Source organism: Mixophyes fleayi, chromosome 11 (assembly GCF_038048845.1).
Source record: "Mixophyes fleayi isolate aMixFle1 chromosome 11, aMixFle1.hap1, whole genome shotgun sequence".
In the NCBI taxonomy this organism is placed as follows: Eukaryota; Metazoa; Chordata; class Amphibia; order Anura; family Limnodynastidae; genus Mixophyes; species Mixophyes fleayi.
This window is the reverse complement of record NC_134412.1, coordinates 6,715,097-6,739,115: the sequence shown is the minus strand read 5'-3', so window position 1 is coordinate 6,739,115 and position 24,019 is coordinate 6,715,097. Positions and strand designations below refer to the sequence as shown.

Here is a 24,019-nt window from a genome sequence, read left to right as displayed (position 1 = left end):
GACTGAATACAATAACTTCTCCTACATCTAAACTGGAGCCCAGATCCTGCAAACCAGAAATCTCCAGCCTAGATCATCAAAGACAAGTAACCAAAATGAACCTGTTCCAAGGAGGGGGGTGACAGCTAAACAAACCAGTCTCCCAACAATGAAGAAAATAGTTTATTATTAATCCTTTTTCCTCTGGCTTTGTTTCCATATCTCATTGTTTCTCTGTGTACAATGCTGTATTTTATAGTGAACCTGCAAACATAAATGGTAATGATAATTTTAGCAGAGATTAATAATTTCTCTGTATAAAAGTTAAAGTAACATGTGAGAAATATATTTTAAAAACAAAGGCATTTAGATTGTAAGTTTGAGGTTAAGCTCAGGTGGGAACGCAGCACTTTGAGAGTCAAAATCTCTTTGGGGTGACACGGTACCTACTGCTCAATTGTGACACTATCACACTCCAGTCACATATATATATATATAAATATATATATATATATATATATATATATATATATATATATATATATATATATATATATATATATATATACACATACACACAGTGGTGGAAGTGAGGGGTATACGGGGTATGTCATACCGCCACTTCTCCTATTGCTACATTGTAACACTATCACATTCCAGTCACCTACATTATATGTGTGTGTGTGTGTGTGTGTGTGTGTGTGTGTGTGTAACGCTGTAACATACTGGTCATGAAATTGCTGCTTCCTAAATTAAAAAATTAATGCTCAAAATTCTTCTTCTTATACCGGATATGGGGTATCTTATCCAGAAAGTACACTGTCAGCTGCTGTTCTGGGATTTTGTCATCCCCCGAGATAGGATCCCCAAGTATTTCTTCCTACAGTCACCGTGAGGAGCACTGCTAACAAGTTTAATGAGGTGAGCAGGAAAGGGGTGTGCGTGGTAAACATGGTGGGAGGGCAGGCGCAGACTGAGCTGGGGGGGGTAGGGGGACATTTACCCCCCAGGGCCGATCCCATAGTGGGCAGTCTTGCCCCCTGAGCTAAAATTTACTGACCTTCCCCTGGGGGAGGGGTTCAATGTGTTTTAGTAAATTTTAGACATAGTGCTCCAAAAAAACCTTATCTGGAAAACTAAAAGTCCCAAGAATTCTGGATAATGTCTCTTCCCCGTATGTGTGAAGACCTTAGGGGGCCGTGTAACTCCGAAGTGGCACTATATTTGGGACCCCACAATTCTGTCCATCCAGACAGGTGTCTTTTCAAAGTGTGCCCTTTGTCCCAATTGCCTATCCCCCAACAGACCCAGTTTTTGCGACCCACTCCTGATTTTCCAGATCAGAAAGGGGAGGGACTCAGCAATTTGGGGCCGTGGTATTGGCAGATGCCAGGTGAACATTAAAATATACAAAATGTACCAAGGACAAACCTGACAGTTGCTGCTGGAATTTAGGGCCACTTGGCACCGACATAGTTAGTGACATTTAATGATCATTTCCAGAGATAATTTGCTCATTTCAAAGTGCATTTAATCAAGTTACTCGTGTTGCAGTCGAAGGAGAAATTGGTGCACTACAACTCCCATCATTACATGCAGAGACGGCGAAACGCATTAAGCGTGATAAGAGGGCACCAGGCTTCAGAGGTGCGGAGCAGGGAACACCAAACATCCCACCAATAGCCCTGGTTACATGTTCACTAAACATAGCTAAAATTCCATTTGTAGGGGACAGTTGGTCGATGGTGAAAAATAGGGACTTTTCAGGGATAAAATATTTACTTGGACTTTCTTTAGAAATTAGGGACAGTTGGCAACTATGCAGCTATTGAATAATACACCAGTATAATTAGATTTACATTGCTGACTGCCTGTTCTCTGACTTCCCATATAACCTCAGGGCTCTGAGCAAATGAAGCAATCACTTGTTGAAAAACAAGATTGCAAAGGAAACTTACAAGAAAAAAAACACATATTTTAGTCCTTCAGGTTCAGGTGAGTTTGTTGCTATCGTCCTAGAAGAGGAGAAAGGGGCAGTCTGGACCCTCCCAGACATACGCTGACCACGCATGGTGGTCTCATTACCAAGTTTGACCAATTTAGACCAAGTTGACCAGGGGCTGGAATAAGACCACTTCCTTAGTGAAACGCGTGAGAACAAGTCCTAATGACAGGATTCATAGCAAATTGCATCATCCTGGACTGTAATTATTACACGTGGTAATTTTTCATTTGAATACTTTTTTTATGTTGGCCAATTCCCTTTATGGCAGCGTGAGCGGCAGAGAGCCAGAAGCGCTCTACTCCACTGAAAGTATAGGATATCCGTCATATCAGTCAGCTTTAATCTTGTGTAAATTTCAATTGTTATTGTGCACTTGAAATGGCTGTGTGACCTCCAGCCAACATGGAACAGTGGTATAGAGGGTGGCTTAGTGGTTAGCACTTCTCCCTCATAGCGCTGGGGTCATGAGTTCAATTCCCAACCACGGCCTTATCTGTGTGGAGTTTGTAAGTTCTTCCTGTGTTTGTGTGGGTTTCCTCCAGGTGCTCTGGTTTCCTCCCACACTCCAAAAACATACTGGTAGGTTAATTGGCTGCTAACAAATTGACTGTAGTCTCTCTGTGTCTGTGTGTGTGTGTTAGAGAATTTAGACTGTAAGCTTCAACGGGGCAGGGACTGATGTGAGTGAGTTCTCTGTACAGCGCTGCGGAATTAGTGACGCTATATACATAGCTGATGATGATGATGCTCTCTATACCTCATGTTAATATTCTTGCTCTGCAAATGAAACCACAAAACTTTACCCCCCCCCCACATGTCCCCCATAATCTTCACTCAGGGAAACCATGCCACCTCTCTGCCCACAAGTGCATGTTGCAAATTCTTGCACTCTGGGTAAACTAAATGGGTTTATGATTGGTAGAATTTGGGTTGTTTTTAGATGGAGGGTGGAGCGCACCTTTGGATTCAATTTCAAATGCACATTTCCTTGCAGTTATTGACTGACCTAATGGTGTCTCCCTTATTTGGAGAAAAGCAACATCATCATCTGTAACTACCCCCTCCCCTCCAAAGGGCAAGTGTGAAACGTTCTGACTGGAATCAGTCGGGTCCTTTTATACCATGGTCATAAATCTGGCTGGCAGATGCCGGACATCTTCCTGTGAGTGGGGTCCTATGTCAATGACACTAATGAGCCCCCAGTAAATCTGGTCTGTCAACTAGAGCACCGTACAACCGGATTGGTGACGAACACGGCGTTTTGTTTAAAAAAAATCGGAGGCCTTAAAAATTAAGTCCCTCCTTACTTATAAAGTGAAATTGCCCTTGTAACACCTGAACCAATCTTTCCGCTCCCTCCCAGGGACCAGATCCCTTCCCAATTTAGTCTCCCATGTGGGTGGCCAAGTTGGGCACATACCTCAGTCAATGAAAATGACCATTGCTCAGGCTCATTAGGGCATCACACGGGCAGATTAGGGGCAGATTAATGGACAGGATGTAAATCATGCTCTCAATTTGGATCCTTTTTTTTGCATTCTGCCATATTTGCAGGTGTGTGTGTGTTGTGTGTGTGTTGTGTGTGTGTGTGTGTGTGTGTGTGTGTGTGTAGCCAACCGTATCATTTACAAATCCCCAATGCAGTTGGTGTCTCCTATTGATGGCATGTTCAGCCATGAAAGGGTTAATGCTGACTCTCATCTGGCTGCAGCTGGGCTGGGGATCTGCACAGTGGGTGGAGGGGGGGCTGTCAGGGAGGCTTGTTCTCACCTGTGTGATGTTGGGGCGGGACACAGGCAGCAGATAGTAGACAAGAAGAGCTGGTCTCAGCTGCTCTGGGCTGGTCCTGCTCATTCCCTGTCTGTCTGCGCTGAGCTCTTGTTGTTCTCACTGAAAGGTAAGATTCTCTCTGCCTCCAACTGGTCTCTGCGCTTCTGTTTTATGTATCAACATTAATGATGCCAGAGAGATTCAGAAACCTGTGGATACTTTGTATCAGTTCCTGATCTTGAATTACATGTATCATTCATACTGTTTTTTTTTTTTTTTTTTTTTCTCTCTGTGTATTGTAAACTCTTCTGGCAAATAGATCACACTTTTAATACATTGTAAATGTTGACTAGTTTAGTATTTAGTCTAGTGGTGCAGTCAGTTCACTAATGTAGCTGTCTGGTATTAATCTTGAGAGAAAAAGTATTTGTTTTCTTATTTATATGATGTTTATCAGTGTTCATTAAATCACCCAGTGCTAAACCTGCATTCAGTACATGGTCACTAGGGATGAGTGGATGTTTTGTGTGTCTTCTATTTATTGTTTTTGCAATAAACACCTAAAGGTGTGTGTATATATTTGTAGTATCTTCTGTCCTTTATTCACAGACTTACTGATAACATTGCATCTAAATTGTGAACAAACTGCTGTAAACAAACTTCCTTGTTGAGTGTATCTGATCTGTCTGGGCTTCACATCACTTTAACGTTAAGGGTGCAAGTGTAGCTTTATTATTAAAGAGTGGGTTACTATCCAATAACCTGTGCACCCATATACTGACTGTACTGTGATGCTATGTGGTTCCCTGAAATGTTCTGCATTACTTTCTATTATTAAATTAACTTGTTTTGTTAAACTCTTTGGGGATATGTCTTGCGAATGCTAAAATTAAGCCTGGGCTGTAAGACTGATTGCATGCTGAGCATTTATTAACCAATTAATAACTTGAAATTGTGGAATTGGGTGAAATTGACTATGGAAATTCATCACATTATAGATGACATAGATGAAGAGATTAATATTGAATATATATCTACATGTCCCATCTCTTCTAAACTTTATCTTGTTTGGGGGCTGCAAATTGAAATTATAGGGAGGTATTGCAGTGAGTGGGAAATGGAGTATATTGACACCAATGCAAAAACAAGGCATCGTGCAGCTTCCCTTGTAGTCTATCGCCAATGATTCACTTCTCAGGTTGGTTTGTTACTTGCCCTCCTTCACAAAATTCCCCAAAACATACAAACTTTTTTGCTTTTTATCTACTGGCAAAACATATTTGTTTTCTCCCCTCTGCAAAGGTCAAAATATTTATAGTTTACAACCCTCCAACAGAGGAGCGCTTAGATGCTATCTGGCTTACTTGGTAATTGCCTCCATCACTTTTGAAAAGCGACAGTATTCTCAAAAATAAATACTTTGTTCAAATGCAGTTTCTGTAAAAATGCAGTAACTTCTTATTGATTGCTGACTTCAACCGAGACCTGTTTTTAAATATATAGATGGATATAGATTAGGAATATTATTTAAAGGAAAAAAAGCATAGGATCCAAGTAACTTGCAGACTAGATAGAACTTGACAAGTGAAAACTAGGTGGTAGGTTTATCGAACATTCTAAAGAGGAAAAGTGAAGGTGTCGCCCATAGCAACCACTGAGTCCAGCAATAATGTATCTAGTACATTCTAAATAGCTTGTATCTGGTTGCTATGGGCAACACCTACACTTTTCCCATTTAAGAGGGCTGAAGGTCTATGAAAATTTGTCCTATATGTGTTTGGTTGAATCTGAAAGATGTGATTGTTTTAAACTGACAGGTCAGCATTAGTACAGGTCAGACGATGGCCACAAACAGATTCAGTCATGGTCTGTTTAAGGTCCAATCCGTCTGACCTCTGACCCTGATCAGATGCTGATTGGTGGATTTTGTCCGCCACTGTTGCATTATGTATGTGCACAGTTTAGAAATGCTGGGTTTAGCTTATATAATGGTTCTAACAACATTGAGAAATGTTTATTTTGGGGTTTGTCCCCACAATTGCTTTCTCGAGGTGCATTCCAAATGCAACTCAAAAATACCAGTGGAGAAAATAGTGCAGCACAGAGTTCCTCTGATCAAAATTCTCTAAAGATACGATGTGTATTTGTAGTGACTACTTATAAAATTATATTTAAATTATCCCAAGTTTAACAAAATGTGACCGAAACAAACTGGTGTTTGTTTGGAGCGGTTATTTTGCAATATTTTTTTTCCCCCCCTTTTATTAAAAACATCTGGGAACTGTAGATCATTATTCCAGGTGTCGGCTGTTTGTGTTTTCAAGCCCCATCGAGTTAAAACAAATTCCTTTGAACTGAACCCCTTTTGTGTTGCCTGTGCCAGGATTATATTACGGCTGTAAGAGCCACCTGTAGATCTGCGATCGCTGAGGTCAGAACGATGTGTAATTCTGCAAGATCTGTAAATACACAATTGCCTCTCTGAGACCCTTCAAAGTTCTGTTTGATTTCTACATTTTTGTTAAGCAGCCAAAAGTTGCTCTTTAGATGATAATTTGGAAAATGGTATGACACTTTAGTAGAGTATTATTTTTATATTTTTTTTAAAGGTTGATCTGATCATTATAGTTGTGGGCAGCACGGTGGCTCAGTGGATAGCACCTCTGCCTCACAGTACTGGGGTCATGAGTTTGATTCCCGACCATGGCCTTATCTGTGTGGAGTTTGTATGTTCTCCCAGTGTTTGTGTGGGTTTCCTCCGGGTGCTCTGGTTTCCTCCCACACTCCAAAAACATACTAGTAGGTTAATTGACTGCTATCAAAATTGATCTTAGTCTCTTCTCTGTCTGTCTGTCTGTGTGTGTGTGTGTGTGTGTGTGTTAGGGAATTTAGACTGTAAGCTACAATGGGGCAGGGACTGATGTGAGTTTTCTGTACAGCGCTGCGGAATTAGTGGTGTTATATAAATAACTTTTGATGATTATAGTGAATTACATATGGCCAATTGACTGCAAACTAAAACCAACTTTAAAACCGGACAATAGTGCCTTACAGCAATGGTGGTTTGGGTGTAAACTAGTCTACTAATGAAGTCTGTTATGTATTCCTCTCTAACGCCGATGCTGCCCTGTTTTGGAATGTAGATGCCGAATGCAAATTATTGACTTGTAGGAACTTGTCAATTTGAAGTTAACTTATTGTTAGTTTTAACGTGATCACATTTTTCTCTAATTGAGTAACTGTAGCAAAATATGTTGACGTTACTTGTAATTGTTAGGGCTAGATTTTGCAAACCTTCTAAAAAAGGAAAAGCAGAGGTGTTACCCATAGCAACCAATCAGATTCTAGCTATTGTGTATCTAGTACATTGTGACCAATATTTTTTACAATGTGCTAGATACGTAATGGCTATCTAATCTAATTGGTTGCTATGGGCAACACGGTGGCTCAGTGGTTAGCACTGCTGCCTCACAGCACTGGGGTCAGGAGTTCAATTCCCAACCACGGCCTTATCTGTGTGGAGTTTGCATGTTCTCCCTGTGTTTGTGTGGGATTCCTCCGGGTGCTCCGGTTTCCTCCAACACGCCAAAAACATACTGGTAGGTTAATTGTACTGCTCTACGGAATTGGTGGCACTACATAAACTGGTGATGGGCAGGTTTGATGAATCTACCTCTTAGTTTTAAATTGGCATATCTAATAAACATTGTCTTTGTTGCAAACTCTCCTTACTGTCTAATACTGTCCATACAATCTGCAATATCAGACGATATCAATATTCAGAGGTACACTGCTCCCGATTTTTAACCTGGTTCATGCACTAAGGAGGTGCAGCTGAATATTTAAGCCTGGCATAACACCCATCACTACTATCTGAGTGATGACCATCACTGATTGGGAAAGCTACCAGCATCTCCCAAGTTCTTGCAGATCTTATCGTAATCCCTGGGTGTGTCATAAATTCTGTCCCGCTGACCTCTAAGGGCTAGATTTACTAAACTGCGGGCTTGATAGTGGAGATGTTGCCTATAGCAACCAGTCAGATTCTAGCTGTCATTTTGTAGAATGTACTAAATGACAGCTAGAATCTGACTGGTTGCTATAGGCAACATCTCCACTTTATCAAGTGCGCAGTTTAGTAATTCTAGCCCTTAGACTCAGGAAGACAGTAGTACATACTTGCCAACTCTCCCGGAATGTCCGGGAGACTCCCGAAATTCGGTTGGTTCCAGGGCTCCCGGGCTCGTTGGCATTTCTCCCGCATTCTGGATTTCACAGAGAATCGCGTCAAATGACGCGATTCTCGGTGATTGACGCCATTTTGGAGGGAGGGGGCGGGACGAGGCCAATCGCGTCATTTTGGCCCTGCCCCCGCGACGTAAATTACGTTTTTGCGGGGGGTGGCACCAAAATGACACGTTTGGCCTCGTCCCGCCCTCCAGTCACGCCCCCTCTCCCGGAAACTTGTTTCCGAGAGTTGGCAAGTATGCAGTAGTATTCATAAAAACCTCTCGCACTGAACACTTCAAACACTTCTATTTTCTGGTCGTCTCGTGGAGATAACCAGCCCAAGGAAATGTTGTTAATATTTATACATTTAGGGCTGTACAATTATATTCGTTCATATACATCCTCTGCTGCCCCACTAGATCTTACAATCTAATGTCTCTTGCAAAAAACACACATCAATGTGTGCTACTAGAATGTATATGGGGGGGGGGGGGAGAGACTCCTAAATTAGGGGGGAGCGCAGGTAGTTCTCCTGCTAGGTGGTGAACATTGAGTGGACGAGGGGCTTGGTGGCACAATTGATATATTCTTTGCCTGCCCACTAAATGGTGTGAATGACATCAAGTAGTGCCAACCTTCTACCCCCCCCCCTCCCCAATATCTCCCGAAACTTGTATGTCAATCCAACTGTATTTCACGGAACAACTATTGCTTTGTCTTTAACAAGGTTTTGTCCTGTCCTGGTAAAGTGCAATATTCTGGGGAACAGGTTTTACAGAGGTTTCCGGAGAAGTTCCCGAAGAGTTATGCCCAAATAGTGTAAAGTTTCTCCATAGATAGTCTCTCAGGGAAAGGAATGAGTGGGGGGGGAAAAAAATGTAACTGTTATGCTGTCTAAAAACCTGCTCAATTAATTTTTATTTCTGTACTGACGACCATTTCAGGAAAGCAAAAGTATTCAAGTCGGAATTGTCTTTTCTTATTGGCGGAGGGGTGAAGTGATCTTGTATACCCAGCGCTTTGATCATTGTTCTAACAGAAGTTCTCAGTTTTTTTGACCTCTTCTATGTCTGACTTTTAAGAAGGCCCTTTAATTCTGCATCTCTCCAGCTCCGTTTTATTAGTGTTACCTCTACAATCAAAACGGTGTGTGTGTATCTATATGTATGTGTACAATTTCACAGATGAAAACTTCTTGACCGTAAATCCACTTGCTTCTCTGATTAAAATAAATGAATAGAAAAAGGCTGCGTTTGTGCCAAGTGGACATTTAGTCCTACAATTCAAGTGCTGTCTTTGGGTTTGCATGCGGTCATAAAATGACCCACTGTCACAAGTACCTGATATAGGTCAGTGTTTTCCAACTCTCTACCTATATGCTACAATTATATTTCTAAGACCGATGTCTATCATATCTTCATCATCCTGTGTTTGCCTCTAAACACCTAATTCTACTTATCAACTGGAACCAGTACGGACCTGTATCCCAGGAGGAACATGAACAGTGTTTACCTGCAGGGTTATATTTGCTTTGTTCTTTATGATCTTCTGTTCCTCTTGGACGCAGCCCAACTCAGATAGTCACAGCGGGGAAACGCGTTGCACTATTGTTGCAGTAATACGACAACAGATGTTTAGGTCAGATACTTGTTGTCATTCATGTCTACTAGGCAGCCATGCGAAGCCACAGAGTGTTCGGTTACACCAAGGAAATATAGTTTTCTAGTTGGTGAAGCAAAAGTTTGGCAAATAAAAGATGGTATTTTGATAGATGGCAAATTCTCGTCTCTTTATAATGTGTGTAGGTTGCTTGGTTTGAAGGACTTTGCTGTACTGAATTGACTTAAATGGCTAAATCTGGTTTTGTGATGGCCAAGAAGGCTTGGTGATGGCATGTTTTATTCATTTGTCTCTGCTGGACAATCCAATCGTGAGTTACCTGACAAATACAATCTGTTGGGAAGACTTTACTGTCTTTCTATAAAGGCATTATCGAATCAACTGGCATATCTGACCTCACGAATTGTGCCGTAGTTTAAGCTGGGTATACACTAGAGTCTTCCACCAACTTTTTATGCCGATCGATTTTACATGCGATCGATGGTCCGATCGCTCGGTCCATGGACTGCATACACACTAGCCTTGTTTTAGACGATAAAGGGAAGAGCGGACATCCCATTAGCGACTTGTTACAGCCATGTTGTCGTGAGCAATAGTTTTAATTTCGTACACACTGAAGCAACATCAGTCGAAAGTTTATACACACTACGCAACGGAAAGGAGATTGGAACGAAAATATTGAACGCTACCACCAGCCAAATGAGGCGACAATGGTCCATTTGGGCGGACTTTCGACCATCGTGTCACTACACACAGTGACCCGACTTTCGAACGAGCGGTCGTATGTCGGCTGGTTGAGCCGATTATTGGACAAAAACCCTGTAGTGTGTACCCAGCTTTAGGTCTCCGTCACCTTGGTCTGCCAGAAGATTTTAATTGTGTCCATATATATATAAAAAAAAATCCAAAAACTATTATGGATGAAGTTACACATTTTATAGATAAAAGAATACTACTTAGAGCTGATTGAGGGGGAGGTGAAGTCCTGCTACACCTATTTCAGGATATTATTGTATGTAAAACATCTTGGTTTTATTCACAAATCTTTGAGGTGAGGACAAAACACAGCGATGTTTTAAGTATGGAACATCCCGCATATTCTCATCACACAAGGCTCAAATGGGACTTCAGCTGGAATATATTATTGATCCACATTATTGGTCCAAAAGTAGGTGTGTCTGGATAGAGATTGGGGGCTGGGTCCAAAGAGGGAGCATTGGTAAAATTAGTTTAAGCAACAATGAAAATAAAAACTGTAGGAGGATATCCTCTCTGTCTGTGAGTGTGTCTATATTAGGGAATTTAGACTGTAAGCCCCAATGGGGCAGGGACTGATGTGAATGAGTTGTCTGTACAGCGCTGCGGAATTAGTGGCGCTATATAAATTGATGATGATGATCTTTCTTTACAATAAAAATCATAATACAGTTTTGATTGCAGATTGAATTTTGTTGCTTCAATTTCTAGTCTGCTGCCATTTAAGTGTAGCAGCTACTCCGCTGGCAGATACAATGTATTTCTCAATAGTCGGCTTCAGGTGAATGATAACAATGTTGCAATAGACATGTTTACACTGGATGACACACCTAAACCCCTTGGGATATGTAGGTGATGACAATGCCATAGCAAGCCCTATTCTGCAATGTATACTAAAGCAGTTCTTACATTTCAAGGAGTGGATTCCTAAAATGGGGTGGGGTTTTGTTAAACTGATGGGTGGTTTGGGCACATTGTGGGCACAGCTGGCCAGAGTAGTTTAGATGGGTTGAAGCTTTTAAACCTGCAAACTCACGGCAGTTGTCTGTCTGTAATATAGATTTTGCTTGTCCCTCTTTTAGTATGTATGTAACATTGACACTTCAGTTGTTGAACAACATATCCCAGCATGCCTTGCCAGTGACACATGTCATTTGGCTGCAGAGTGAGCAAGGCATGCTGGTAAATGATGTTGCAATAACAACTGGTAAGGGTTTAGCCAGCATAGCAGTACACCCATGTAGGTCTCCTTGGATTTGCTTTATAAAGTTAGCTTTACGTTTGTGAAAGGTCCATTGATTGAACCTCTGAGCAGCCATCAACTCTTTTGTCAGTGTTCAATTCCCTGAGTGCTTCTTTTCCTGCCATGCAAATTTTAATTCTCTCCTTGTTTGTAGAACCTTTTCCCCTTCATTGCTCCCTTCTGCGTTTCCTCCAAGTTCCTGGTTTCCATCCTTGTTTATCTTCCTCTTGGTAGATATTATGTGCTCCAGAACCGTTTCCTCAGCAACACTGTGTCCTGCACTCACACGGTCCTTCCTTGTGGACCCTGTCCGGTTGCTATAGAAAATCCCAATACTTCATTCCTCCCCTCTCTCTCCTGTTTGGGGACATTCTGTACACAGCTCACAGGTCCTTAATAGATTTAGCATCTCTCTGCTGAATTCTCAGCCGGATTCACAAACAAAGATGATTCATATCGTTAAAGGGCTAAGGACAGAAAAATGTTTGAGGTGAAGTACGACTATTCCAGGGGAATGTATATACAAGAGATGGTGCTGATATTTCTCTGTGCTGCTTATGAGCCACTTTTTTTATGCCTGTTCTCCTTTTCTGACATCCCCCCCCCTCCCCCCCAACGGTATTAGAACGCCATGCCATATTCCTTGCATTTAGGCTACGTCTGCAAGTTATTGTGCTGTAAGGGCTTATCACCTCCCCACAAGACTGGCAGACTGGGGATGGGGCAAACGTTGTGGAAGTAAAGTCCTTTAACAGGAATATTTTCATACAGTAGTTTTTGTTTGTGTTTTGGCTAGTTCCTCTCTGGTGTTCGAATAATGTTCATGACGCCATGTTTAATGCTGCTGCGTTTGCCGTGTGATGTCTCCCAGAAATGCGGTTGTCTTCTGGACATTCCTGGAGAGTAGGTAACTATGCGTTAAAGAAAAGCAGCTAATGAATCTCTAGACTGAGGTGTCTCTTGCATTTCTGTCTCCATTACTGAATTCATGTTGTCTTACCTGTAAGTCTTTGAGTAAATCTTGGTCTCCATGAAAATGGCCACCTCCATAGGCATCAATACATGGACGTAGGACACAATTTATGAACTGTGTCATCATGCCACAGATGGTGAAACCAACCACGTCTTGTACTGGCTCAGCATCGGGGAGAATGCCAGACTCTTCAGGGAGTGAGGGAGATCACCCCTAGTTCAGGGAGTCTCCTGACATTCAGGGAGAGTTGGCAAGTATGTGGTCACCAGCATTCTCACTTGCAATTGGGAGGGGGCCATCCATTGAAACCCTTTTGATATTGTAAAGCGCTACAAAATATGTTGGCGCTTTATAAATTGATGATGATCCCTCGGGATCTCAGTGTAAATGTAGTTGAAGCAGACCGTCTCCAAATTATACCGGTGTGTACACCATAACCAATAGGTTCCCGCTCCATTTAAATGGTTGCTGTTAGCGTTAAAGTGGGAAATAAACCAAAAACTTTTTAACTCCACTGGGTAAAAGACCTTAAGAACATATATACATAAAGTAAAAAATCTAATTACATTGAAGAGGTTCTTTCTTCATGATGTTGAAAGCAAAGCAGATGCATGATAATCCTGCGAGTTGTACGTGTTTTTTTTTAACAAAGCTGAAATATTATTTTAGATTATTATGGAGATAGTTGGCTCTTTGGCCATTTGTCCACAGTGGTCTTTGGCGATCAATTAATTTTACTACGTCATATTGTCAATCACAGTAATTCCAAATATATTGAGGACTTATGTTCTTCATACATTGGTTCGAGTAAAATGAGGTTCCATGAAATGCCCTTTGATGTCTTCAAAAAATCCCCACCCCCTATGCAACTTACATTAAATAGATTCCATTCTGATAAGCTCCAGCACATTTGTTGTTGAAGCTGGCAGTATAAACCGGAATCACTGCAAACAGTCTGCAATTGGTGCTATAGAAAGGGAGGACTTCTAAATAGGTTGACGTTATAGTGGAATTAATATAGTTCACTGTTCTTTTGTGCAGGGTATATACCTGGTGAGAGCAATGTTATAAAGAGAGCATTAGAATAGCTAGTATAATTTTTTTTCTTTTTCTTTTCTGATGTCTATCTCTGGTGTCTGCTTTGGGCACCGTGTACGTCTTTTCTGTTTTGGGATCTGTCCTTTTGTTGATTTAGTTTGTGCCAGTCTGATCAGCACAAGAACCACAATTATATCTGCTCTGCTGCTTCTTCAATCTGTTAGTTTTGAACGTTTTATGCTGGGTCATATTTTGACTTCCATCCAGAACTGCCACAATGCCAGGCTGTTCCCAGGCTGTTCCCAGGCTGGGGCGTGTCCGACCGTTCTGCCGCCTGAGGTGATGGCTGAAATGCCACCTCTCATCCCTTCCACAAACCAACATAAACATTTGTAAGAGCTCAGTGTGCCCTATAATGTTGTTTCCGCTTTCACCATCACTAGCTACCAACAAGCCTGCTGCCTTAAATTGCTGCCTCTGGTTGCGATACACGATAAGTCCACACACAGCTTTCGCAAACAATCAAATTCTAGCTGTCATTTTGCAGAATGTGCTAAACAAAAGGTAACTAGAATCTGGTTGCTATAGGCAACATCTCCACTTTTTTCAAACCTGCAGTTCAGTAAATATACCCAAAGATCTCTTCCTTTAAAACCATTAAGAGATTCTGAATTGGACTGGATAATGGGTCCTACCGCTGTATCCCAATTTGCCACTGTTAAACTACACAATATGGACATTTAGTATTCGGACGCTTGACCATTACACCAACAGGGTCTGTAATATCATTATATTCAAATACATGTACTTTAATATGGAGTTGGTTCCCCTTTTGCAGCACTAAAAGCTTCCACTCTTCTTGGAAGGCTTTCCACAAGATGTTGGAGTGTTTCTGTGTAAATTTGTGCCCATTCAATCTGTAGAGTATTTGAGGTCAGACACCAATGTTAGACGAGAAGTCATCCCAAAGGTGTTCAATGGGGTTGAGGTCAGGGCTCTGTGTGGGCCAGTCAAGTTCTTCCACACCAAAAACGCATCAAACCAGGTCTTTGTAATTCTTGCTTTGTGCACTGGGGCACAGTCATGTTGGAATAGAAAAGGGAATTCCCCAAACTGTTGCCACAAAGTTGGAAGCATAACATAGTCCAAAATGACTTGGTATGCTAAAGCATTAAGATTGCCCTTCACTGGAGATAAGAGGTCTAGCTCAAACCCTGAAAAACAGCCCCATACCATTATCCCTCCTCCACCAAACTTCACAGTTAACATAATGCAGTCAGACAGGTAACGTTCTCCCGGCATCTGCCAAACCCAGACTCGCCCATCTAACTGCCGAACAGAGGAACGTGATTCATCACTCCACAGAACACGTTTCCACTGCGCCACAGTGCAGTGTCGGTGGGCTTAACACCACTCCATCTGACGCTTCGTATTGGTCTTGGTGATGTGAGGCTTGCATGCAGCTGCTCAGCCATGGAAACCCATTCCATTAAGCTCCCGCCACACAGTTTTTGTGCTTACATTAATGCCAGTGGAAGTTCTAAACGCTTTAGCTATGTAATCAGCAGAGTGTTGGCGACTTTTACGCACCATGCGCCTTAGCAGTCATTGACCCCGCTCTGATTTTACGTGGTCTTACGCTTTGTGGCTGAGTTCCTGTTGTTCCTAAACGCTTCCACTTTCTAATAATATCACTAACAGTTGACCGTGGAATATCCAGCAGGGATGAAATTTCACGAACCGTCTTATTGCAAAGGTGGCATCCTATCACAGTACCACGCTTGGTGTCACTGAGCTCTTCAGAACGATCCATTTTGTATCACAAATGTTTGCATGGCTAGGTGCTTGATTTTATACATCTCTGCCAACGGGTCTGATTGAAACCCCTCAATTCAATAATTAACAGGTGTGGCCAAATACTTTTGTCATTTATAGTGTATGTTGCGTGTTCTTGATAAGTGACACTTAAGTGCAGCTTTCAGCTACACCCAGTGTAGGCAGCACATCTAATGTGCTGCCCCAATATTCATGGATATGCAGCTTGATAAATTTGGATGTCTTGTGTTTTTGAACATGGTAAAAATTATGGCATTTGGTAGTGAGTTCAGCCGTTAACTGATGGTTCGGCCTTCTAGTAAATTTAAACCATCAGGAAAACAGAAATTCAAAAGTTTGTTTTAACCATTTGCCCTTTGGTAAATCTGTCTCCAAGAGGGACTTTTGTTCTGGACAGATCTCCCCAGCAAATGGATGTTTTCCATGCAGTGTTTCCGTCAGACTTTGCATGTTCTCCTGGCTGAAACCAGTCTGCTCGTTCCCCGCTTTAGGTCTCGGTTGGCAGCTGCTTCTCCTGGAGCAAAACAAACTGGTTTTGTGATGTCACGTAAGGTGAAGGAACGCCCAGGTACTTGTAGCTGCCAGAGATTTCTGTTCACTTACAGTTAGGTAAATACCATACCTTCATACCAGCTCGTTTCTTCCTTAAATGTGCTGTCCGTTACATTTAAGAACGGTTATTTTAATCCTGCAAATCAGAAAGTTTGCAGACGAAGGTGAACTGTACATTCTTTGCTTTACTCATAGACTAATTCAGAATCTTAAACAAAGCTCTCGGATGAAATCGTACAGAATAATTAATTGGGCCCTTCCACCCAACACTGGCAGCCCTCACTTATGGATAATATCTAAACCAGGGTTCCCTAAACCCAGTCCTCAGGGCCCCCTAACAGTTTTTTCCAGGTGATCAGTGAGATAATTGTACCACCTGTGGATCTGTTACAATGTGTCGGTCAGTAATGAATACACCTGTGCTCCAGCAAGGCAAGGAGATATGGAAAACAAGCCCTGTTGGGGCTCCCTGAGCACTGGGTTTGGGATCCCTGGTTTAATCGAACAGCCGACAACACTAAAGGCATAAACCGCTTTTTTTAAAAAAAAATAAAAAAAAAACCCCAAAACACACAAATTCTTAAAATCCCATTTATAGTGTAATCCACTCTAGAGGCTAATGGCAGCCACACATAGATATTGCAGCTGCTATTGAGCAACTTGCCTGATACCCCAGTTATGGCCAAAGTGATCCAGCCTGCTTGGCCCAAGGAGCAGACATAACTAGTGCTTTTACACCTTACTCTAATCACAAGAGGCAGAGGAGACATCAGGGCTTGTCTTCTGTTACATCTCGTATCTGTGCGTGTAAAGTTTTACTAATCTGCTTGTGGAAGTTGAGCTCTGTATGCCATTATTCTGTTTGATTTTCCCATGTCAAGCGAAGGTGAGAGGAACCGCTTCTTCCCTTACGGAAAATTATCTATGACAACAAATGTGTAACCAATGAAATCTGAATTGCCCATTTTAACAAATGCGTGATAAATGCATTAAAGAATTACCAGTGACTGAGACGTAGACCACGGGTTTGTTCTGTAAATGTGATGGGGCTACAAACACAGGTTTGGCTCGTGTATCTGAAGGATTAATGCAACACAGGCTGCCATTGTTCACGTGAAAAACCTTTTTTTTTTTTTTTTTTCTTGGACGACCTTGAGGATTCTTCAACCAGAAAAACAAGCTGAACTCTAGCTTGTCTGCTTTCAAATCTGGAAATTCTGCACATTCGTGTGATATCTTTTCTACAGCTTTTTTTCAAGAATATATTTGATAATTCTTTATAACGTACGGGCGTATTACTCAGCGCTGTACATTGAGGTAATCCTGATACAAACCAATTGGATACTAAGAAATGGGAGTACAGATGGGTTAACCAAACAAATGTACAACCTAGGAGATCTGGGAAACGCTTAATACATAAGGTAGAGGAGAAACAATTTATAGCGGCTATTATTGGAAATATGAGGCTTTGCTGCATAATGGGGTAATGTGACTTTCTGGGCGCTGTATCTGGCGGATAAGAATGCGTTTCAGATGCAGCTTTCCTGCAGGTCTGCAATGTGAGGTCACGGATTTGCTTTGGGACCGGAAACTACTGCTAGTCTGGTTGTGGGTTTTAAAGAAAATGCATTTAGATGAGTTCAGCGTGCATTTTTTTTATTTTTTTATTTTTTTTATTATTTTTACGTTGAATTTTTCTAGTGTCTCACTTGGAGCTCACTGTAGGAATTTCCAATTTTTCAAGGTAAACTTATAGATAGAGCAAGACTTGTTTGGGAAAAAAAAACTCGGCACAAACGTAACTCACCAGAACGCTGGTGGTAGTGATTACCTTGGGAACGATGGGTTTTCTTGTAACCTCGGTTTCTAAATGTTCGTTTTCAAAAACTAAAGCATAAACTTTAAATCCAGCGGGTTTAAAGTCTTTACCTTACTATGATTTTCATGACGTGTTATGAATTTGCCCATATAAACGCCAGTGTGTGTTGAGTGGTATGATTCAAAAAGAACATTCACATCATAGTTGTATGTAGGTAGCACGGTGGCTCAGTGGTTAGCAATTCTGCCTTGCAGCACTGAGGTCATGAGTTCAATTCCCTGCCATGGCCTTATCTGTGAGGAGTTTGTATGTTCTCCCCATTTTTGCGTGGGTTGCCTCCGGGTGCTCTGGTTTCCTCCCACTCTCCAAACAAAACATACTGGTAAAACAAACTTAATTGGCTGCAAATTAACCCGTGTGTGTGTTAGGGAATTTAGACTGTAAGCCCCAATGGGGCAGGGACTGATGTGAGTGAGTTCTCTGTACAGCGCTGCGGAATTAGTTGCGCTATATAAATAAATGGTGATGATGATAATAAAATGTGTGTCTATAGAGATATATAGATCTCTATATCTCAGTGTTTGGCTGATGTAGCTCTATAAATAGAGGCTTGATACAGCTTTTATTTAATCTCCGAAGCTCACTTATTTTTAGACTTTTAGGGGCATATTCAATTAGCTTTCGGATTCGCGGTAACGCGCCGGAACAGCTGCGAAACGTAATACACGTTACCGCAATAACGCTGATTTTCGTTCGCAGCCCATAGGGTTGCGAACGAAAATCCGCGTTAATGCGGTACCGTAATACCCGTAAGAACGCGCACTTTTCGCGCTAACGCGCGTTACCGCGAATCCGAAAGCTAATTGAATATGCCCCTTGGTGTTCTTTAGTAGGAGTTCATGCTTGAGTACCTACAATAGTTTTACTTTAGGGCAGTATAGATTTAGACAATAGGGGTGACTGGCGGGTGATTGGTAAATGGCTAGGAAGAGATGATTGGTGGATATCCGAGCACCCCAAAATCCATATTGTGTGGGTGACCTGTGTGTATATATAAAGCAATGTGTGGGGGTTGGTGTTGGTGCTGGAGGATTGTTAAGGTGGCTCCGGGGCCTATGTACCAGAATGTGCCCATGCTGGCTCCTGTATGTTGTGTATATTTCCTGAATAAACAAATGTCTTCATATAACTAGGTGTTTCTGTTTACTCTCTGCTCTTGTTCCCAGCAGACCGACAGCAGCTGATCTTACGATGCAGAACGTCTTCGTCGCCTTGTTCCTGATGCTTGCATGTAAGTACAAGAGCGCAAAATAAACTGCTCGGACTATTATACAGTGATAAAACGCTAGCATTATGCTTCTCCCTTTGTATCTGACAAGGTGCAAAATGTGTCCTATAGGTCTGACAACTAGAGAAGTTATTTATCATTGGTCATTTTGTTTTTCTTTTTGAAGGGATTTTTATATCTTATGAAGACTAATTTTCATCAACGTTGAATTTTTAGCCCTTGTGTCAAAAGGGGGAATTCAAAAGTAAACCAGTAAATCTGTACCCACTGTCAATTAGAAAATACATACAATAAAAAGTCAATGGCAATATGTTCTGCAACTCAAAAGCCTTCAATACAAGAAAAATAAAGTAACCTTTAAAGAAAACGTTCTTTTCTGCCACCTGACTTTCACTGTTTTAATGGCTGCACCACCTGGAGAATCGTGCTTGTGAGTGAACCTGTGGTCAGCATCAGAGAAGTTGATTGGACGAGCTGAATGACATGACGCCTTATTCTCCAGACGTTGCTGCCTGTAGTACAGGAGAAGCCGGCTGTTGGCTTACTTGCTAGTATTTTGCCGCATTGGCTGGTTAGAGGGTCTCTTTGCCGGGTTCATTAATGGTGCAGAATCCAACAGAAATGGGAAATCCATTATTTTTTCCAGAATAGGTGACAACCGAATTTCAAGGTGGAGGGGGGCTCCTAAGGAATGATCTCTGCAATGTTACTGCTTGAGGGTATGGACGATGACTTTAAACTGCGACAGAGGGCTGTGTGTTGTACTCTTCCAGCTGTACTGGATTCAGTCTGCTCAGCCAGTTTTTATACTGTATCTAACCTCTTCCTTTTCTGTTTCAGCTGCTTTGTACGTCCGTGCAGAAAAGGGATCATCAGGTCGGTGACTAACCCTCTTAATGTACAGAGGGTGATGGGTTTTATTGTATAAGTAGTGTCTCCTGGAACATAGAAAACTAGATATACCCCTGTAATATATGTGCTGAAAATATATACATGTTTTCCTTTGCTCTGCAGAACAGACCTCTGGTCTAACGATCTCTAAAACATAGCGGGTCTCAAGCCTGTCTTTGCTGGCCGCGCTCTCCGCCAACGTTGGGGGCGTGCATAGGTCTTCTGAAGCCCAAACTCCCCTCCTAAATACACCCCTGTATTGCTGCATGCTATTCCTTCTCCACTTTAGGTTTGTTTTTTTTGTTTTTTTTTATAGGTTTCTCCTGCTCCGAAACCATAAACATTTCTGAATTGTTTCTGAGCTTTCTGTGGAGACGTACATGGCTGCTGTTCTGGGACCAGTTTCCAAAAAACAGTCATGGAAACTTTAATATCTTTTATATGACCTTATTTACGAAGAGAGTAGGCTCTGCTAAATAACGGAAATTCACCCTTTCTGACCTTTATTTTATTCAAATTTTTTTAATGAATCTGCAGCTCTTAAAGTTCACTTGTTGCTCATATACATAGGAGGCAGCTATTTTGTAGGTGGTACCGCGAGCTAGCAGATTCCAGTCTTTAGGAGCCGTTCGTGGATCAGATATATTGGTCATATTCACTTTGTATAAGTGACTGGTCCTGTACAATAAAACACTACAAATAATCTCAAATGGGCTGTTTTAGATCTAAAATGGTTAGAAATCCCTCAAAAAGTTCCTGTCATTATTTGCCCCTTGTTCAGTAGCCCAGATGTGTTACTTATTGAAAAATCTGTTTAGCTGTGTGGTTTTTTTTTTTCGTAATCACTTCTAATTTTTTTTATTTTATATTTCCCCCCCCTTGTTTAGCGCCAAATCCATTTGAGTATGGTATGTATCAGCTGTGTATGTAACATGTTTAATGTTTGCCTGCAATATGTGCATGTATGTGATGTAACCCACCTCTTCAGACAAGCTTATAATATTCTTCAACCACCCTCTTAACCTACTACATTACCCTATTACTGCCCATTACACAATTTCACACAAGACAACTACCTCTGACCAACATTGTTGTGTGACGGGACCATTTAGCTTATGAGTCACTTTTACCTTTGCAGTCTGACTGGACCGAAATGCAAAATGTAGACTTAACCTCATGTGTCAAACTCCCATTGTCCCATAGATTGTAAGCTAGTGAGTAGGGCCCTCTCACGTCTTTGTCTGTTTTACCCAATTTGTTTCTTACTGTATTTGTCCCAATTGTAAAGCGCTATGGAATATGTTGGCGCTATATAATTAAATGATATGCCCTGTACTGTAATTGACCTACGCTAACCAGTATCCTGTATGTCTTGACACCAAATGCCACCTATGTCGCCAGCTGTGTCACATGGTGAAACTGTAGTCTCTAATGTATTTTATTCTGGGTTTTTTTCTTTGTTTTTAGATTATCACTCTCTTAAGGTAGCCGGACTTGTCGTCGCCGGTGTGTTATGTGCGATGGGAATCATCATTTTACTGAGTGAGTAGCCCTGAATGGTTTTCAAACATACTGTGCTCACCATTAAATTATGGTTGATGAACTGTTTTAAGGATAAGTCCATAAACTAGAATATTGTTTACCTGGAGTATGGATTGTCTAAATGCCTGACGCATTTCATGTAATGTCTTCAGAGCTTTAGTGATCTCGTGTAATGAAGGAAAGAGCTTTTTAACCTCTCACTCCAGGGTGTCTCAACTAAAATTATTGTATTTTTTTTTTTTTTTGGGGGGGATGTGATCACCTTTCCCCATTACCTCATCCAGTTACTATTTCAGATTCTTTGTAGGGTAATGTCACAAACAAATTCTTGTAGTCATGAAGTATCCAAATCTTTCCTTGTTTCACAAACTGACCCTTGTAATTCCCGAAACTTTTTTTTTTTTCCCTCCAGGTGGAAAATGCAGATGTAAATTCAACCAGAAAGAGTAAGTGAAGTGTCCTCTGTTCTTTGTCTTACAAGTTAGGGATGTTGGAGCCTGTTCCTGAGCCCTTGGGCACGGTGGAGGAGGAAGGGGAGATCTGTCTTATGTACACTTCCCTGGGAAAGGGTGTGTGCCTATATTGGAACCCTACATTCCGAATGTCAGTGCTGTCTCAACACAAGACTTAGTCAGTCTTAGGGTTATATAATGTGACCGCATTACGTGTAGTCTGTCCCTTTATTGGGAAGTCTTCCATCACTCGTATTCCATTCTACATAAGGATAAAGCATGCAGAGGGCGGCTGGCTGTGATTGGACAGATTTGCCTAAAGCATCTGTTTGCCGCTTGCATTAATATTTTACAATCTTTGTCTGTAGGCAAAGGAATAGAGCACAAGAGCAACAGCTGATTACTCCAGGTAAGACCCGCTCTACTCACCATGCTACTTATCCTAGATCCATTGCTCACCTACTTCTCGCATCTTCTCTCTACCCAAGTAAAGGGCTACTAGGTCTAATGGTAACCCCAAACATTAGTCTTTTATTTTCAATTGTATAATTTAATTGGGGACTGCATCGATATTCAACCAATGACCCCACACACCATGAACTTTGTTTTGGGGTTTTTGTTTATTCCCACCATACGGAATTTGGAAAAAGTGTTGTGACATAAGACTCCCTCACAAACCTAAATATCTTCATATTAAAATGTCTACTTATATTGCGTGGTTACAACCAACGCTAGAATTCTTATGACGTTTGATAGCTCGTTCATGCATGGATATTCTGCCTGCTCTGATTAACTGGAATAGCGAGTTCTTGTGTCGGAACACAATATTCAGCCATAAGTCATGTTGCAGTCTTGAAATCATTGTACTTGTGACATCTTATCACTTTGAATCTGTCTTACAGGGAGCACCAGTCATTGCTGAACGCCCGAAACCTTTCCGAAAACGACTTTGTTTTTATTATGTTTTTATGGTTTGTTTTTTTAGAGTTGAGTTCAATAACATCTTGTTTTGCATCTCGCACCTCTCACCTTTTGTTATGTGAAATATATTTTCTTTAGCATTTTTTTTTTTGGCTACTAACACAATAAAATATTTTGTTTTCTCAGTGTGATGCTTTTCTTCAAAGGGATAGCAGCCTGCTCTCACTTCTACTTGCAGACAGCCCCTTGCAGAAAACATTTGCAGTCTTTGCAGGTTATATGAACTAGGGATATGTGATTAAATATATACCCTTCCGGCATAAAAACAAATCATTGTATATATAGTAACGCCGGTGTATTAGTGAGATGGATAATATACCTAAAAACAGTCTGGATTGTGATCTGCACAATTTATTTTCCCTTCACAAATTTTAGACTCTGCTTAAGAGGTTTTATGTTAATAAAAGTCTGACCTGCTTGCAGTTCTCTAGGTAACATTCTCTGTACAGATTGGAGTTGCACATTGGTATGTCCAGTGATAGAAATACTAACACTCATTAGGCTCTCGGATGTCTGAGAGATGTGGGTGATTTTTGTAGGTTATAAAAATAGACTTCTGTAATTAAATTAATTTTTTTTTAATTAGCTGAATTTGTTCGGTTTTGTTTTAAGTGTCGAAAATTGTAAACATTATATTCAGTTAAATCATTCATATCCTTTGTCGTCCATGATGGAGTTTTAAACTTGCAATTTTTCAAGGAGTTAATAAAGACTAAGTATTTTGGTTAACGAGAATTGACTTTCATTACTTGTGTCATTTTGGAGTCCACAAAACTTTACTTCTGGGTCACACCAGGTGCACGAAAAAAAAAAATCAGACTTTTGGAAAACAATTCATTGTGTCAACAGTTCAGGTAATTGCATCTAATCCTTTTTCTTTCTTTAATATATTTCACTATAATCCACCCATCGGCTTTCTCCTTTGTTTTGGATTCTGTCACCGTAAACACAGGACATGGTGCAAAAAAGTCAATACATAAATCAGAAAACAATAGGTTCTGTGTTTACTGACGTGGCACAAGCTGTAGAAGAAAAATTAAAATT

The 24,019-nt window shown here is 41.1% G+C and overlaps 1 protein-coding gene and 1 long non-coding RNA gene across 3 annotated transcripts in view; one reads left to right on the top strand and one right to left on the bottom strand.

The window, feature by feature from the left end:
- LOC142107118 (uncharacterized) overlaps positions 1 to 24,019 on the bottom strand; it is a 232,537-nt gene that overhangs the window by 163,094 nt on the left and 45,424 nt on the right. The window lies entirely within an intron of this gene.
- Positions 3,774 to 23,710, top strand: LOC142107116 (FXYD domain-containing ion transport regulator 3-like). 2 transcript variants are annotated; one of them, XM_075190287.1, is made up of 8 exons: positions 3,774 to 3,881; positions 19,048 to 19,112; positions 19,950 to 19,985; positions 20,888 to 20,908; positions 21,468 to 21,542; positions 21,955 to 21,988; positions 22,363 to 22,403; positions 22,897 to 23,710. In XM_075190287.1, exons 2-8 carry the CDS (start codon positions 19,073 to 19,075, stop codon positions 22,914 to 22,916), a joined length of 267 nt encoding a protein of 88 aa, XP_075046388.1. In that variant the 5' UTR covers positions 3,774 to 3,881; positions 19,048 to 19,072; the 3' UTR covers positions 22,917 to 23,710. The 2 variants fall into 2 exon arrangements, with proteins under 2 accessions (XP_075046388.1, XP_075046389.1); XM_075190288.1 differs by having other exon boundaries at positions 3,775 to 3,881; positions 19,051 to 19,112.

What these genes read in the sequence shown, in the direction of transcription:
- LOC142107116 (XM_075190287.1), top strand. Translation starts at nt 19,073, where the DNA reads ATGCAGAACGTCTTCGTCGCCTTGTTCCTGATGCTTGCAT. An exon ending in TGCAGAAAAGGGATCATCAG is followed by an intron (nt 19,986 to 20,887) that starts GTCGGTGACTAA and finishes CCCCTTGTTTAG; the next exon opens with CGCCAAATCCATTTGAGTAT. An exon ending in GGGAATCATCATTTTACTGA is followed by an intron (nt 21,543 to 21,954) that starts GTGAGTAGCCCT and finishes TTTTCCCTCCAG; the next exon opens with GTGGAAAATGCAGATGTAAA.